This window comes from Laetiporus sulphureus (genome assembly GCF_001632365.1).
Source record: "Laetiporus sulphureus 93-53 unplaced genomic scaffold LAESUscaffold_27, whole genome shotgun sequence".
NCBI classification, from domain to species: Eukaryota; Fungi; Basidiomycota; class Agaricomycetes; order Polyporales; family Laetiporaceae; genus Laetiporus; species Laetiporus sulphureus.
In genome coordinates this window covers 158,157-172,484 of record NW_024468536.1, presented here as the reverse complement: position 1 = coordinate 172,484, position 14,328 = coordinate 158,157, and the positions used below count along the sequence as shown (strand labels likewise).

Below are 14,328 nucleotides of genomic sequence, written 5' to 3'. Positions count from 1 at the left end.
TCTCTTCTGGCGCCGGACACGTGTGTCGCTTTCAATTGCATTTGCTTGCGCATATCCCGTCGACACCGTTTTGACTTTATGGATCTCGGAATCTCCGCACCCGAACACCGACAATTGAGAGGTCCCTTCGCATGCCGTATACGCGTGCTTCACACGGCGACGGCGAAGACTGTCTCGCCGAGCGTGCAGATCTCTTCCGCTGACCGCGGGCATGCTCCGACGCACGTAGGTCCACATAGGCCACGAAGAAGATAAAGTTGCTGTCACGCTGGTGAGTCATTAACGGTCGGCATATGGAACGGCTGTCGTGGTGTTTGACATAGGAGCGATTTGGTCTTATCGACTGTGGATGCCGGAACAAGCTGCCCTGGTTACGCCGTCTGCGGACGATATGATGCTCTGCTCGCCTGCGAGCGCCTTTGACGAGAATTCGCACGCAAGATCGCAATATTTCTGGGCGTCGTGGATTGACGGAAGCGCAGGGGGACGCCCAGCGCGCGAAGAGAGTCCGGGATCACGCAGCTGGCAAGCGGACTAGGACATAACAGTGGCGACGCCAGAGTAAGCGCGGCGTTTGCCAGCGCGGGTGGCGGCTTCGGAGTGACCCGACGGCTGCCTCTGAGCAATCGATCGAGGCTGGCGGTCTCACTCAATCGAAATCACGTCTCCTCACATATTTAAGACTCTGCACGCCGGATGGCCTCCATCTCATTGCACCCTCCAACATGGCCCCCTCCTCTCCCGCCATCACCTCCACGCTCGCCGACCTCCCCCTCCAGGCCCTCTACGCTCGCCTCCAGCCCATAACCGTCCCCGCGGGCCACCCCCGCGCGACGTTCATAAACTGGGGACTCAGCTATGCGTGCACGCCACTGGCCGTGTTCGAGCCGGAGACCGAGCAGCAGTGCGAGCTCGTCTTCGAGCTGGCCCGCCGCGAAGGGCGGACGGTGCGCGCGGCGGGCGTGGGCCACAGCCCAAGCGATCTCGCGTGCACCTCGGGATACATGCTGCGGACCGAAAAGTTGAATAAGATCATCGAGGTGAGTTCTCTTCTCTGTTTGCTTCTATTTTTCTGTCGCACGCGCTCGCAATATCTCGTCATGCGAGGAGATTGCCGGGGCTGCGATCCGGTGGCTGGGCTTCGCGCCAGGCACCGCTAAACGGTACACACGAGCTGACTCCGCCCGCAAGGTCAATGCCGAAAAGAAATATGTCGTCGCACATGGTGGCATCACCCTCCAAGCTCTCCATGCCGAGCTCGCAGCCAACAACCTCGCCATGATCAACCTGGGCTCCATCTCCGACCAGACGCTCGCCGGCATGGTCACAACTGCCACCCATGGCTCGGGGATCGCCTTCCAGGTTTTGTCCACCCATGTGATGTCGCTCACCCTTCTACTTCCCAACGGATCTCGCGTCCGCTGCTCGCGCCAAGACAATGCCGATCTCTTCATGGCGTCTCTCTGCGGCCTGGGAAGTACCGGCCTCATTCTCCAAGTCCAGCTTGAGGTCACAGACGCGTTCCGCCTGAAGGAGACGCAAGAGTCGATAGCGTTTGACGAGGTAATCCGGAACCTCGATCCAATCGTTCACTCTGCCGAGCACGTACGACTCTGGTGGTTCCCCCAGGCCGGCGTTGTCCGCGTCAGTGCAGCAAATCGGGCGGCGGAGGTAAATGCCTTCTTGTGCATGTGACAATGCATGTTCATCTGTAATCCACAGCCCAGGAAACCGGTCGACACCTGGCTGTGGCACTCGCTCGTGGGCTACCATCTGCTGCAGTTCCTGTTCTTCCTGGGGCGGTACATCACGTCGCTCAACCCGTGGATCGGAAGGTTCGGCGCGTGGCTAGTGTCAGACAAGACAGTTGGCATCAACGACAGCCACCGCATCTTCAACATCGATTGCAAGGTTTGGCACTCCACATCTTTCCCTTACAACTCAGCAACTAACGGGCTTTCACATAGTACCCGCAGTATACCACCGAGTGGGCGATACCATATGAGAACACGCGCGCCTGCCTGTCCGAGCTGCGAGCGTGGCTGGACGAAGAGGCCGCGTCCCCAACCGGTCTGCGTCCACATTTTCCCGTGGAGATTCGCTTCACGGCCGCGGACGACGTCTGGCTGAGCCCCAGCAACGGCGGCAAGACCTGTTGGATTGGGCTCGTTCAGTACAAGTGAGCTGATCAGCTGTCTTTGCTCAACGGCGCGCTCATCGGAACACACTGTACAGGCCATATGGCTTGAATGTTCCCTACAGGAAACTCTTTTCCCATTTCGAGGAAATTATGGCCCGACACAATGGCCGGCCCCATTGGGCAAAGGCCCATCACCTCCGGCCTGATGGGCTTCGAAAGCTCTACCCCCGATTTGATGACTTTGTCAAAGTGCTGCAGGAGGTCGACCCGAACGGGATGTTGCGAAACGAGTACGTAGAGCGGCATCTGTTTGGCAAAAAGGGACGAGAGTACGATGAGAGGGTGTTCAAGCGCGCGCACTGATGGCGGGATGGATCATGGACCTCATCGCATCACTTGCCAGAGTCTCCCACATACCCTCCACTCCTATAATTATAATTCTCAAATTCTGCTAATAGCATAGGGTACAGTAGCATCACAATAGCGCGTAGCATGGCCTCGCGTGTGAAGCGACGCAAGAGAATAGCTCATTTATATTAGTGCGACATCTGACAATTCGTCAATCAATCATCACAGCGGGAAGAAGCAAGGACCGGATTGAATGCAAACTGTCTGCGACAGTCATACATCCGACATAACACTGTTGTACAGATGCGAGGAACACCGTAGAGATGGAAAGCTCGCCTACAAACCGAGCTGTTCCTTGACGGACTGCCTGACGATTCGTTCGTATTCCTAGCGGATAGAAGGAGGCGGCGTAAGTCTAGCAACGGGCATCATGAAAGATGAAACGCACCGCCTTGTTCTCGCGGTAGAGTTTACAGCAGTCTATATTTGCCCCGCTCTCCAAGTTTGGTTCTAAATGTACAGGGCGTGTTGACGGCGGCGCGTCCAGTGGATACAAGCATGTACTGACCTGCCAGCATGGAGATAACGCTCAAGATAACCTTCTCCACACTCTGCACAGGGCTCCACCGCTCTGACGCCTGCTCATACATCGTAGGGTCGTCCCCCGGCGTGTGCAGGATCGATATGCAGACGGTACCATCGGGATAAACTGATCGACCGAACAGGAAACGGTTAGAACAGGTCAGCGTCTCGTCTTGGTTCACCCGGGCGGACATGCCGCGGCACTCACTATTCGGGTGGAACAGCGGTGGTTCGAACTTCATCTTGAACGGCGATAGGGGGTAGTCAGACGGCTAACAGCTGCCGTCTCATCTCAGAGCTAGCGACATCGGACAGAACACACTCACAAACGTGAGCTTCGCCGCAAAGACGCCGCCCTCGAACGGCGTGTCCTTCGGGCCTACGATGAGCGCCTCCCAGGTGAAGAAGTCTGACTCAGAGATGGGGCCTTGAACCAGCACAGCAGCAACTGCTGCTCAGCACGTCGGCAGAGGGGACTAAGAGAGGCTAGGCCGTACCGGCTGTGAACATGCCATCTGGCGCTCCTGGAACACCCACGCAACATTCATCTCTTGTGCGCTATGAAGAAATGTGCGTCGAGCAGGCGCACCTTGCGAGGTCAGCTGCTTGTATTCAGTCATGAGCCGGCGCAGGGCCGTCGCGTTATTGCTGCGTCCAGCCATAGTCGAGATGTGGTCGTGGTCGTCGTAGACGTGGAGGATCAAGTGCTAACAGACGCCCATGAACGACTTCGATTGCATGATCGGGCCTCGCGGGATATTATTTACGTGTAACGTAGGTAATGTATGTACAGCTGACTGAAACGGCTTCATCTCCGTGAACGTACGAATACACTCTCCGGGCATCTACACGCGCAATGAAGGCTGGACTCCCGCCGCGCGCCATGTAGCACAAGTGGTCGGACACTTCATCATCCCGCTAAAAAAAACTTATCAGTCAAATCGCGCGAGGCCGACCGAACTCCCTCATACATGATTTTCACCATGTCAGAGCACACCATATGGCGGCCTTGCACTACTTCCGTGTGACCCGATTCTCGGAGCTGGTGTGCGGTTTGACCATACGGGAATCCAAATTCTTTATTTGAAACCATGCGCAAGTGCGACGCCGCCTTCGCGAAAACGTCCAACAATCGTGGACAATGTTCTGTCAAACTTGTCAAACGAACGGTTTCAATCAACGCTTACGCTGCGGCGTTCAGGAGATCCAAGATCGTCGCTGGCAGAGCCACTCGACAACGTGAGATGCCGGACAACTCGGGAAGCAATCTCCGCGGGTCCAGGGACGCCACACCCCATCCGGAATGGACAAAATCGCCGTTGTCGCATATTCATTATAGCAGGCTGACATGAGATGCGAGAGGACCGGAAATGAAGTGTTTGTACAATACAGTTGCTCGGGTACTCTATGCTTCGCTGCTAAGGCACGGCGAGTGAATAAGTTAGTGCTGTATTCGGGAATGTGAAAGGCTCCCGCCGCTTAAGCATCATCCAGTACAAGGCGTGGCACAACGTTCATAGCCATCAACTGATGAAGATGGGGTGAATGATCTTGGACGTGACTAAGAGCAACCGGGCACTTACCTCTTGGAACAGCAGCTTCGCAGCGTAGGGGATGGTGAGCTGCGCCATCTTTTTCGAGCTCTGGCAGTACGTGCACCAGCCATTGTAGCCCATGAGGCCGCATTCTTGACAGGCGTTGACTTCAAACTTGTCAGAGGAGATCATGAGACGCTCCAATAAGAGCTGCGTTGCGCCGTAGCCAATGAGACAGTCGCGCTCCATCTCGCCGAGCCGCAAGCCACCTTCTCTTGAGCGTCCTTCTGTGGGCTGCCGCGTCAGGGTCGCTCGTGGGCCTCTAAAAGTTGACACGATCAAGATGAAGCGTCAATGTCGCAAGTCGATCATCATTCATGAGAGTCCTGAACCCACCTTGCACGCGCATGCATCTTGTCCATGACCATGTGTTCTGGGGTGCATTGATCAGTCAACGGCTAGCAAGTAACAGAAGAATAGTTGCTGACTCAGTTTCTATGTGCATTAGCAGTAAGCCAATGTACTAGCGGTGGGAAACAGTTGGACGCACCTGATAATAGATGGGACCAAAGTACACGTATGCTTCTAGTGGCTCTCCAGTGATTCCGCTTGTTAACATATCTTTGCCAGCATAACTGAATCCATTTTCAATCAAAATTCGAGACATGTCTTCAACCTGAGGCAAATGAGCGGGATTCATGGGCCGAAAGCTGTAAGAGGCTACGTACTTTGGACCCGCCGAATGCCGTACCATACTGCAGCTTGCCGGCTAGTACCCCTGCCTAGTGAATGAGTCAATATGAGAACGGATCACCAATCGGCGAACTAAGTAAGCCAACCTTGCCAGCCAGCAGCTCTATCATTTTACCGACTGTCATACGCGAGGGGAAACCGTGAGGGTTCATGATAGTGTCTGGACGGATGTTTCACGTTAATCAACGCTGTTGGTCAATATGGATTAATTGCGCACCAGGCACGATGCCTTGATCGTTAAACGGCATATCCTCCTGATTGACGATCAGACCGCAGACTCCCTTCTGCCCGTGCCGAGATGAGAACTTGTCGCCCAGTTCCGGCCGCCGCGTCTGACGGATCAGCACTTTAAGTAGCGTCTGATCATTTTCCGTGTCACTAATCATAACCTTGTCGATGTACCCCGCGACCGGCGATTTGTAGGTCATGGGGGCATTCTTGTATGGCACTGTCGCTGCCTGGCCGGTGAAAGTGTTGTCGTTGGCATTAGTAGGTGTCTGCTTGTTGATATAGACATCGCCCGGGTCGACACGTTCCCCTACACCGGCGAGGCCGTCCACTTGGATGATGTCGAACTTCTTTGCGATGTTGCCATTGTCATCGACCGGAGCATCAGCCAGGCGGTCGAATCTGAAGCGCACACTTCAGTAGATGCTGATACGATAGATGCATCGGGACGTACGTTCCGTTGGGGTACTTGCGAATGAGCGTCGCGTTCTTGCGGAGCACCTGACATCTCCCGTAGCCACGATCCAAGCTAGCCTGTAGCGGGGCACGTCAGACATGTACCCAGCGCGCATGGAGAAACTTGGCGAACCTTGTTTAAAATGAGGGCATCCTCAATATCGTACCCTGAGTAGCTCATGACCGCCACCGTTGCATTCTGTCCTGCAGGCAGGCGATCATAGCCAATGAGCTCGATTGTTTTTGTCTTCACCATCGGCTGCTGTGGATAGACCGACAGGTACAGCAGCGTATCAATCCTGTTGAGCTGGTTGTAGCCAATCGCCCCAATTGCTTGCTTACCCATGGCGCATTGATAGGTGTTACGCGGGGACTGATTGTGGTGCGGATAAGGGATCAAGCCTGCCACCGCACCAAGCAGTGTGAAGGGCTCGATTTCCAAATGTGTTGTGCTTAAGACGATATCGCGCTCATACAGCGCTATGTAGGAGTCATTCTCCTCATTGACGTCAAGGTACTCGACCAGACCCTTGCGAAGGAAATCATCAAACGTAAGAAGGCCCTTCTTTAATTGCTGAGCGAGACCGAGTCAGCAGGAACATGAAAAGCCAGCCAATGGCACAGCTGACCAGTATATGATCCGAAGTAATCCGAGGCTGCCCATTCTCAACGATGATTATGGGTCGACAGATCCGCCCACCGTCGCTTGCAATAAGCACCGTCCGATGGTGGTGATTGATGTAGACGCTCACGAATTCGCTAAAGCGCCCAGCTCTCCGCAGTTTGCGGAAGTTCTGAACGAACCGGGTCGGATAGCGTGTGAGCCCGATGATTGTGCCATTAACGTTCACGACGAATGTGTTAGGGCTGTAGATTTCTGCCCCAGTAACGAGGCTAATATCTGCGTCATCACGTAAAGCATCCGTTGAGTGACCGTTGGAGCGGGAGCGAGTGGGGAAAGTATACCTTCAACGCCGAGCATGAAAGCTATCCGAATGATTGGCTCTTCTTCCACATCCGTGGTGATGTGCGTCATCAACGCGAGATTCTTGACCAATCCACATGCTTCACCCTCGGGGGTATCGCTAGGACAAAGCATACCCCATTGACTAGGCTGAAGCGCTCGCGGACCGCTGACCTTGCGCGTTTTCTCAAACTGCGAGGAAATGCGCGTCATCATGCCGAGGGCGGAGATGAACGATAGCCTGCTTAGGACGTGCGTGACCCCTGCGCGGTCCATCTTGAATCGCTTAAGCGACCAATTTCCAGTGGAGATAGCGCGCGCGAACCCTGAAGTGATATGGTCCCCTTGAAACTGCATTGTATTAAACGCGTCAAACTCGCTAGTCCGAGATGGCTTCTTGAGGACCTTATCGATTGCTGATTTAAGATTGGCGTTGAAAGTCTTGAAGAGGTCCTCAAACAGCAAGGCTAGAAGTTGTCCCGCCCTATCAATACAGTTCTGTATGAGCTCTGCACGCAGGATCGCTCTACAAGCGCAATGATACTCACAGCTCCAGACGCTTGTTTCCGACATAATCCCTATCATCAACCATCTTCTCGTCATCCATCGCCATCAAGACCCGTCTTGTCATGGTTGCGACGAAGATAGCCTTGGAACGGAAGTCAAGACCACGTACAGGAACATGCGCTAGCACGATTGTCGCAAGTGCCTCCAAAGCCTCTTCCCAAGCGGGCCTCCTGGGACCCATCACCCTACGGTTCACCTTGACGCGTGAGCCGATGTACTCCAGAGCCTGATGGCGTGTGAGGATGCCCAACTTGGCAGCTTCCTCTAGATTCGGAGAGAAAGCCGACTTGTACGCCTCGTGATTGCCTGCAGTAAGCAGAAGTATCTCCTTATCCGATTGAATTCCTAGCGCCTTAAGCGCGATGACAATGGGGACGTCTTCATGTATTGAATTGTGGCGCAAGTATATTTTCCCCTTCTTCGTTGCAACGTACGTCTTCGACTTCAAGCCTCCGTGAGTCGATCTAGCCATTTATCGCTTAACATGACGATGTCCATGGTTCGTGTGGGGTGCTCACGATGTACAGGAAGCCTGGACGACGCCCTTTGTCGGATCTATCTCCACGATGATACGGTTCTTGCTCAACTGCTCTTGGACAAGAATAACCTTCTCTGTTCCCTTCACGATGAAGTACCCGCCTGGGTCGAGAGGACATTCGGTCATTCGGGCCAGCTGCGCCTCATTTCTTCCAGTCAATACGCACTTATTGCTCCGGAGCATGATGGGCAGTCTACCAATGTTGACGTTGGCTCGACGCACGACATTCTTTCCGCGCGTATACTGGATGGTCACCAGAATCGGCGCGCTGTACGTCGTGTCCCTCAGACGACATTCGTGAGGCGTAACGCTTTTGTCGATTGCGTCAGCATCTGTTCGGTCTGGAAAGCCTACGGCAATGTCGGTGTATTTGAGCCAGAAGCGCGGGTCGACATCTGAAGTCACCTTGTTGTTTGCCTTCAGGATGTTCTTGATGTCCACGTCCACGAAGTAATTGAAGGAATCGATATGCTGCTTGACCAGACCCTTCACCTTCAAGAATGCCGGCAACAGCAGCCACTTGTCCTGGGTCTGCGTTAGTTTTCGCGTAAATGGGTACTATGCGCCGATCAGACAAATACCTCAACATTCTTAATGGGGTCTGTTAGACCAAGGCCTCGCCAGTTAGGCTGGCCAGTTTTCTCCCAATCCTCTTCGCTGTCCTGATGTACTGCCATGGCGGCAGAGGCAGAACAGGAGGGTCGGTGCGTGATACAGGCTGATAAAGGCGTCCGGAGTTAAGTCAGTCTCGGTCTTGATCTGGCATTCAATTGTCCACTTTCCCACGGTTACTATCCGCCACCGCACGGGACTATAAAGTATGTAAGCGCCCGTTTGGCAATCGATCCGACTTGCCACTGGCTTACCATCCCGTACACACTCAACGTCGTACACTATGTCAAGGTCATCTGCACCAACATCGACACCGTCCAACACCCTCCTGTTGCAGCGACAACTGGCGGAGCTCACTAAGCGACCAGTGGAGGGCTTCTCCGCAGGTGCAGTACTCTCGCCTTCTCCTACGTCGGGGTTGTGAACGGCAATTAATAGCGCGATTCTTTTTCCCATATTTGCTTTCCATGCATTTGCTCCGTTTATTTGCCGGCATTGCGATACATAGGGCTTGTTGATGACAGCAACCTGTATGAATGGGAGATCCTGATCATCGGGTATGTGGACATCTCGCCCTTTCACCTGGATCATCCGTGATGGACATTCACCTTATGACAGGCCCCCGGATACAATCTAGTATGTGTTACAGGTGTGCGAAAGTAAGCTGATGTTAACCAGCTTGGTTGTAGTGAGGGTGGATTCTTCAAGGCACGACTCAGCTTTCCGCCGGAGTATCCTCTTCAGCCGCCAAAGATGAGATTTATCACGCCGATGTGGCACCCAAACAGTACGTTGTCGTGTACTATCTTAGCTTCGCTGAGACTGACAGGTTTTCCGCCTACTACAGTTTACTCAGATGGAAACGTTTGCATCTCTATCCTGGTAGGTCCCCCCCCCGCTCTTGCATGTTCACCCTCTATATTTCCTTTGATCTGACAAATGATTATAGCATCCTCCTGGTGAGGATCAATATGGCTACGAAGATTCCGGGGAGAGATGGCGGCCAGTTCATACTGTCGAGTCGATCGTATGTGGCTTCTTGCTATCGCCACAGTATATCGCTGATGGCCGCCTAACAGCTGCTGAGCGTTATCTCCCTTCTGTCGTCGGAGAAGCCGAATTTAGATAGTCCTGCCAATGTGGATGCGGCGAAGGAGGTGAGGGAGAACTACGACGGTGTGTTCACTTAGGATTTTATGGCTGCTACTGTGACCTCACCTCCGAGGATTTCTATTTTCAGCATACAAGAAGAAGGTCCGGCGCCTGGTTCGGAGAAGCGCCGAAGAAGTCTGATCTCCAAGCCCGTTGATCCTGCCTCGGCTGTCCCCGGCCACCGGTCGACCCGTGTCCCTGTCATTTTGTTTTCAACTGCCTGGCCTGCAGGTCTACTTATGCGGTGGCGAACAATGAGTGTGGATTAGGCTCCGCTGGTTCCGTCATGTCCATTCTGTACGTTGTACACACTATCATATTCGTGTTTCCCATCAAGTCAATTCCATATTCTTCACATACTTCTGACATGACGGCCCTTGTGATATAGGCGAGGCTGGGCAGAAGCTAAACTCCTCGTTTTCACTGACTTCATTGTCCTGTTATCGCATGTTGGATTTGTATATCTAGTGTCGAGCAAGGTTCATGCATTCTGACGTCTGATATGAATTTGCTGAAACAATATGATCTCACGCCTGTAGGAGATTGCATTCATGTCCTTCTCAATAACGTTCGACCCATCCCTACAGCATCGCTTGTCACAATCATGGTGAAAGTTCACTTCTCTCAGCCTCTGGAGACCTGTATGGCTGGACAACTGAACAGATGTTAGAACCACCACTTTCTACGGGGAAAACCTTGTCTACCCTAGGAAGACCTATAAAATCGTCTTCTCTGAGGAAGCGAGACAGACGATATTAAGGGGAAAGCCTAAGACCAGATGCACTCCTGCTGGCTCATTTTTTTCCGGAAGTGCTTGCTCGATCCGCAGACAGTCTGACAGACTCAAGGGACCCATTTCGTATACGCGAGCGAGTATACGGCATCTGCGACGCACAGGAGAATCTCTTGAACCTCGAAGCGTGTCTACGTCCGCGCTGACGCCATCGCGGCACCCGCCCATTCCTCCCACAAAGGCATCGACACCGGCCGTATCGGCTGGGTCAAGGAAGGCTGATCACTCAAATATGCGTGCTTGGAAGCGAGGGCGAGAGTGAAGAGGAACTAAAGTACGACCTGCAGAGTGGTCCATAGGCTAGAGACCGATTCGAGAAGGAGATGAACACCGAGGGCGGTTGGAAGGACGTCAGTAACGAGATTGTATTTGGGGCTCCAATTGAATTGAATGCCCACACCCTGATTGACAGCATCACTGCGGCCGGGCCATTCACAATGCCTTCTTGCGTACTGGGAAGGTAATAAACAGTCCCAAATTGATCAGCACCCGAGAAGCCTGTCATCGAAAGTTGTTAGGAGTGCCAATAGAAGCTGTTGAATGTCGCATGCAGCGTCCTCGAGCCGGGCCGAGCTAATCTCCCGTGGGCAGACTCGACAATTCCTTCAAGCCTCCGCGGGTTTCGGTATATATATTCTTGTCTGATTGCCAAGCGGTTGTTAGTAGAGGCACTTAGTAGTATTTCTCAGGACAATTTTAGACACTTTGATCCAACCTGACAAAGCTCTTCAGTGTGAACTCGGCGCGGCGCTGCCCTCCCTATCTAGATGCTCCTTGTGTGAGAAACCTGCGCAGCCTTTTCGACACGCAAGACGAAGTGGACAGCGCAGCAGTGGATACCGTCACTTCAGGGCTTGCGGACCGCCACCACATTCTACACTCAGACCTAGTTAGGGGGTATTGACTGCATCCTCCTGCCATGATCACCGTATTCACAAACCTCCTGCTGTCGCTGTGTGCGGCTCTCGTTGCCTATGGCTTGTGGAAAGTGATATACATCGTCATCATTGGCCCCTACAAGTCCCCGTTGCGTGATCTGTCAGGGCCGCCCAATCCAAGCTGGATCTCTGGAAACATGCTGCAGATCCTCAAAGCAGATCATTCTGTACTCCACGAAGCTTGGACCGAGAAATATGGACCTACAATCAAGTACAAGGGGTGGCTCAACGTGGGTAGCCCGCGCTTGAATTGGCATGTGCTATGCCAGTAATAACAGGCTTGTACAGCGCGACAGGCTCTACACCTTGGATACAAGGGCATTGAATCATGTCCTCAGCCATTCTATGGATTATCAGAAACCTTGGCTGGCCCGATACAGTTTGGGCCAGATCCTAGGCGAAGGTTGGCATAGTACTACTCGGGTCCTCTTCTCTGTGCTCAACAACCTCACACAGGTCTTCTAGTGGTAGAAGGTCAGTACATCAGCACAGACAATCTTCTATGAATGTCCAACATGTCTGAATTTACAATCAGGCGAACAGCACCATCAGCAGGTGTGTTTATTACGAAATGCTTCCCTATAAGCTGATCAATTTCCAAATTTTTAGAGGAGAATCATGGTACAATACATCCGTCCCAGTATGCGAGGGAAAAGCTGACCATCTTCGTGTAGAACCCTGCATTCGGACCTGCCCAAATACGGGAGTTGACCGAGATCTTCATTGAGAAAGCCATGCAAGTACGTGTCTCTCGCCTACTTTTGAGCCCTCGCAATGTGAAACCGCAGTACAGCTTCGCGACGTATGGAGTGCGAAGATAGCGGAGCATAGCGCGCCAATGCGTATAGATGTCCTCAACGGGCTCAGCAAGATGACGCTCGATGTCATAGGGTTGGCTGGTGAGACCTCCATTTTATCATGTCACAGATGCATATCGGTGTTCATTTACCTGCAACATTCGCAAGGCTTCAACTATCACTTCGATGCTCTAAACACTGAAGGCAAAGGCAACGAACTGAACCAGGCCTTCGAGGTCTTGTTCCGATCGCTCACGGGCCCATCCCTAATTGTCACTCTGAAGGCATTGTTTCCGCCTCTCCGTCTCATCGTATGTCTCTGCGTTGCAGCTTAAAGGTAGTTCAAAGCTCCACTCATGCAATCATTATAGCCTGATAGACGGTCGTCACGAATGGCTGCCGCTCAGAAGGTGATGAAACGCATTGGTATGCAACTTATTGCGGAGAGGAAGGCGGAGATCGCGAAGGCTATTCAGTCCGGCCAGAAAGAGAATGACACTGGTTTGCAAGGGCGAGACTTACTGACCTTGTTGATCAAGGCGAATATGGCGACCGATCTACCGGAGAGCCAGAGGCTCTCAGATGAGGACGTGCTGGCCCGTACGTGATTCATCTTTCGCATATGATGATGTGCAATACTGATTGTTCGCATCACAGAGGTGCCGACGTGAGTCAATCTCAGGGTGCTGTCATTCATCCGCTCAATGAATACTCCAGCTTCCTGGTCGCAGGACATGAGACGACAAGCAACGCGACGATGTGGTGTCTATTTGCTCTCACGCAAGCTCCCGAGGTTCAAGAGAAGCTGCGCGAGGAGCTGTGGAACGTGCCTACCGACAACCCCACCATGGACGAACTGAACGAACTCCCGTACCTCGACGCCGTCGTACGCGAGACGATGCGTGTACATGCTCCGGTTCCCAACACCATCCGTATCGCGGTCAAAGAGGACGTCATCCCGCTTAATACTCCGTACGCCGACATCCATGGAGAGCTGCACGACAGCATCAGGTAGGAAACTCTGATCTACAAATTCGTCGGCACCCCAGATCTTTGACAGACACTGGGCTGTACAGGGTAACCAAGGACACCCCAATTTTCATCCCCATCCTCGCAATAAACAGATCCAAGGCATTGTGGGGTGAGGACGCATTTGAATTCAAGTGCGTCATGCATAGCCATCTCCCCAGATATCAGAACTGCGCTGACAGCGGGCACTCACTAATAGGCCAGAACGATGGGCGTCCATCCCCGAAGCTGTGCAGAACATTCCGGGCGTGTGGGGAAACATGATGAGTTTCCTCGGCGGCCCACGCTCGTGCATCGGCTACCGCTTCTCCCTCGTCGAGTGAGCCCCCATCCACCTTTGCTATGTTTTAACGCTTCACACATTCCGTGACTCCACTTACATAGGATGAAAGCGTTGATCTTCACGCTCGTGCGTGCGTTCGAGTTCGAGCTGGCCGTGCCCGCGAGCGATATCATCAAAAAGTCAGCGGTGGTGCAGCGGCCGCTCGTGCGCAGCGAGAAGGAGAAGGGCGCTCAGATGCCGCTGTTGATCAAGCCGTACCGACGCGCTTGACCTGTGGACGTGCGACTCGCGATGGATGTTTGTATATATAATTGCTCGTGGTAAGGGTAACACAGGACAGTTCATCTTTTGTTTGTACCAACTCATGTACTTCTCATGTCAAGTCAGACAACAAATGATTCGCTGGCTTGCATAGCATTATTGTGCAGACTCGCCTGCTCATGACTACCGAGGTAGTATGCTCAGAGCAGTCGACTGTATGGGGGATCATTAAGGTGGCGCTATGGTGCAAGATGGTTACATTATGAGCACGTTACAGAGGTCCCGCAAACATGTCAGATAGCAGGGAATGTTGCACGACGTACGTCGTGCTCCAGGAGCCCTTCGCCCCTAT

The 14,328-nt window shown here is 53.1% G+C and overlaps 5 protein-coding genes across 5 annotated transcripts; 3 read left to right on the top strand and 2 right to left on the bottom strand.

Moving 5' to 3' along the window:
* Window positions 1-725: 725 nt before the first annotated feature.
* Window positions 726-2,503, top strand: LAESUDRAFT_702413 (L-gulonolactone/D-arabinono-1,4-lactone oxidase; the record flags this gene model as incomplete). Its single annotated transcript, XM_040906480.1, has 5 exons — window positions 726-1,040; window positions 1,192-1,691; window positions 1,728-1,911; window positions 1,968-2,179; window positions 2,236-2,503. The coding sequence occupies 5 exons, from the start codon at window positions 726-728 to the stop codon at window positions 2,501-2,503; spliced, it is 1,479 nt and encodes a 492-aa protein (XP_040762970.1).
* A 321-nt stretch (window positions 2,504-2,824) lies between these two features.
* LAESUDRAFT_656314 (ubiquitin-conjugating enzyme) lies at window positions 2,825-3,732 on the bottom strand (the record flags this gene model as incomplete). The annotated part of the gene is made up of 7 exons (XM_040904611.1): window positions 2,825-2,875; window positions 2,937-2,998; window positions 3,057-3,197; window positions 3,279-3,342; window positions 3,397-3,497; window positions 3,568-3,594; window positions 3,660-3,732. 7 exons carry the CDS (start codon window positions 3,730-3,732, stop codon window positions 2,825-2,827), a joined length of 519 nt encoding a protein of 172 aa, XP_040762969.1.
* An 817-nt stretch (window positions 3,733-4,549) lies between these two features.
* On the bottom strand, window positions 4,550-8,788 carry LAESUDRAFT_760408 (beta and beta-prime subunits of DNA dependent RNA-polymerase; the record flags this gene model as incomplete). The annotated part of the gene is made up of 15 exons (XM_040912736.1): window positions 4,550-4,597; window positions 4,654-4,927; window positions 5,002-5,038; window positions 5,094-5,100; window positions 5,156-5,281; window positions 5,334-5,387; window positions 5,445-5,518; window positions 5,576-5,988; window positions 6,041-6,120; window positions 6,176-6,616; window positions 6,672-6,943; window positions 7,009-7,490; window positions 7,555-8,037; window positions 8,092-8,636; window positions 8,693-8,788. 15 exons carry the CDS (start codon window positions 8,786-8,788, stop codon window positions 4,550-4,552), a joined length of 3,432 nt encoding a protein of 1,143 aa, XP_040762968.1.
* Window positions 8,789-8,959: 171 nt separating this feature from the next.
* On the top strand, window positions 8,960-10,450 carry LAESUDRAFT_727174 (ubiquitin-conjugating enzyme). The gene is made up of 8 exons (XM_040909177.1): window positions 8,960-9,109; window positions 9,232-9,280; window positions 9,342-9,359; window positions 9,413-9,510; window positions 9,571-9,605; window positions 9,673-9,750; window positions 9,803-9,899; window positions 9,964-10,450. Exons 1-8 carry the CDS (start codon window positions 9,007-9,009, stop codon window positions 10,014-10,016), a joined length of 531 nt encoding a protein of 176 aa, XP_040762967.1. The 5' UTR covers window positions 8,960-9,006; the 3' UTR covers window positions 10,017-10,450.
* A 1,137-nt stretch (window positions 10,451-11,587) lies between these two features.
* Window positions 11,588-13,985, top strand: LAESUDRAFT_760406 (cytochrome P450; the record flags this gene model as incomplete). The annotated part of the gene is made up of 14 exons (XM_040912735.1): window positions 11,588-11,836; window positions 11,895-12,009; window positions 12,063-12,080; window positions 12,142-12,161; window positions 12,216-12,227; window positions 12,281-12,346; window positions 12,400-12,505; window positions 12,572-12,714; window positions 12,775-13,003; window positions 13,061-13,070; window positions 13,121-13,414; window positions 13,480-13,566; window positions 13,632-13,751; window positions 13,817-13,985. The coding sequence occupies 14 exons, from the start codon at window positions 11,588-11,590 to the stop codon at window positions 13,983-13,985; spliced, it is 1,638 nt and encodes a 545-aa protein (XP_040762966.1).
* Window positions 13,986-14,328: the final 343 nt, after the last annotated feature.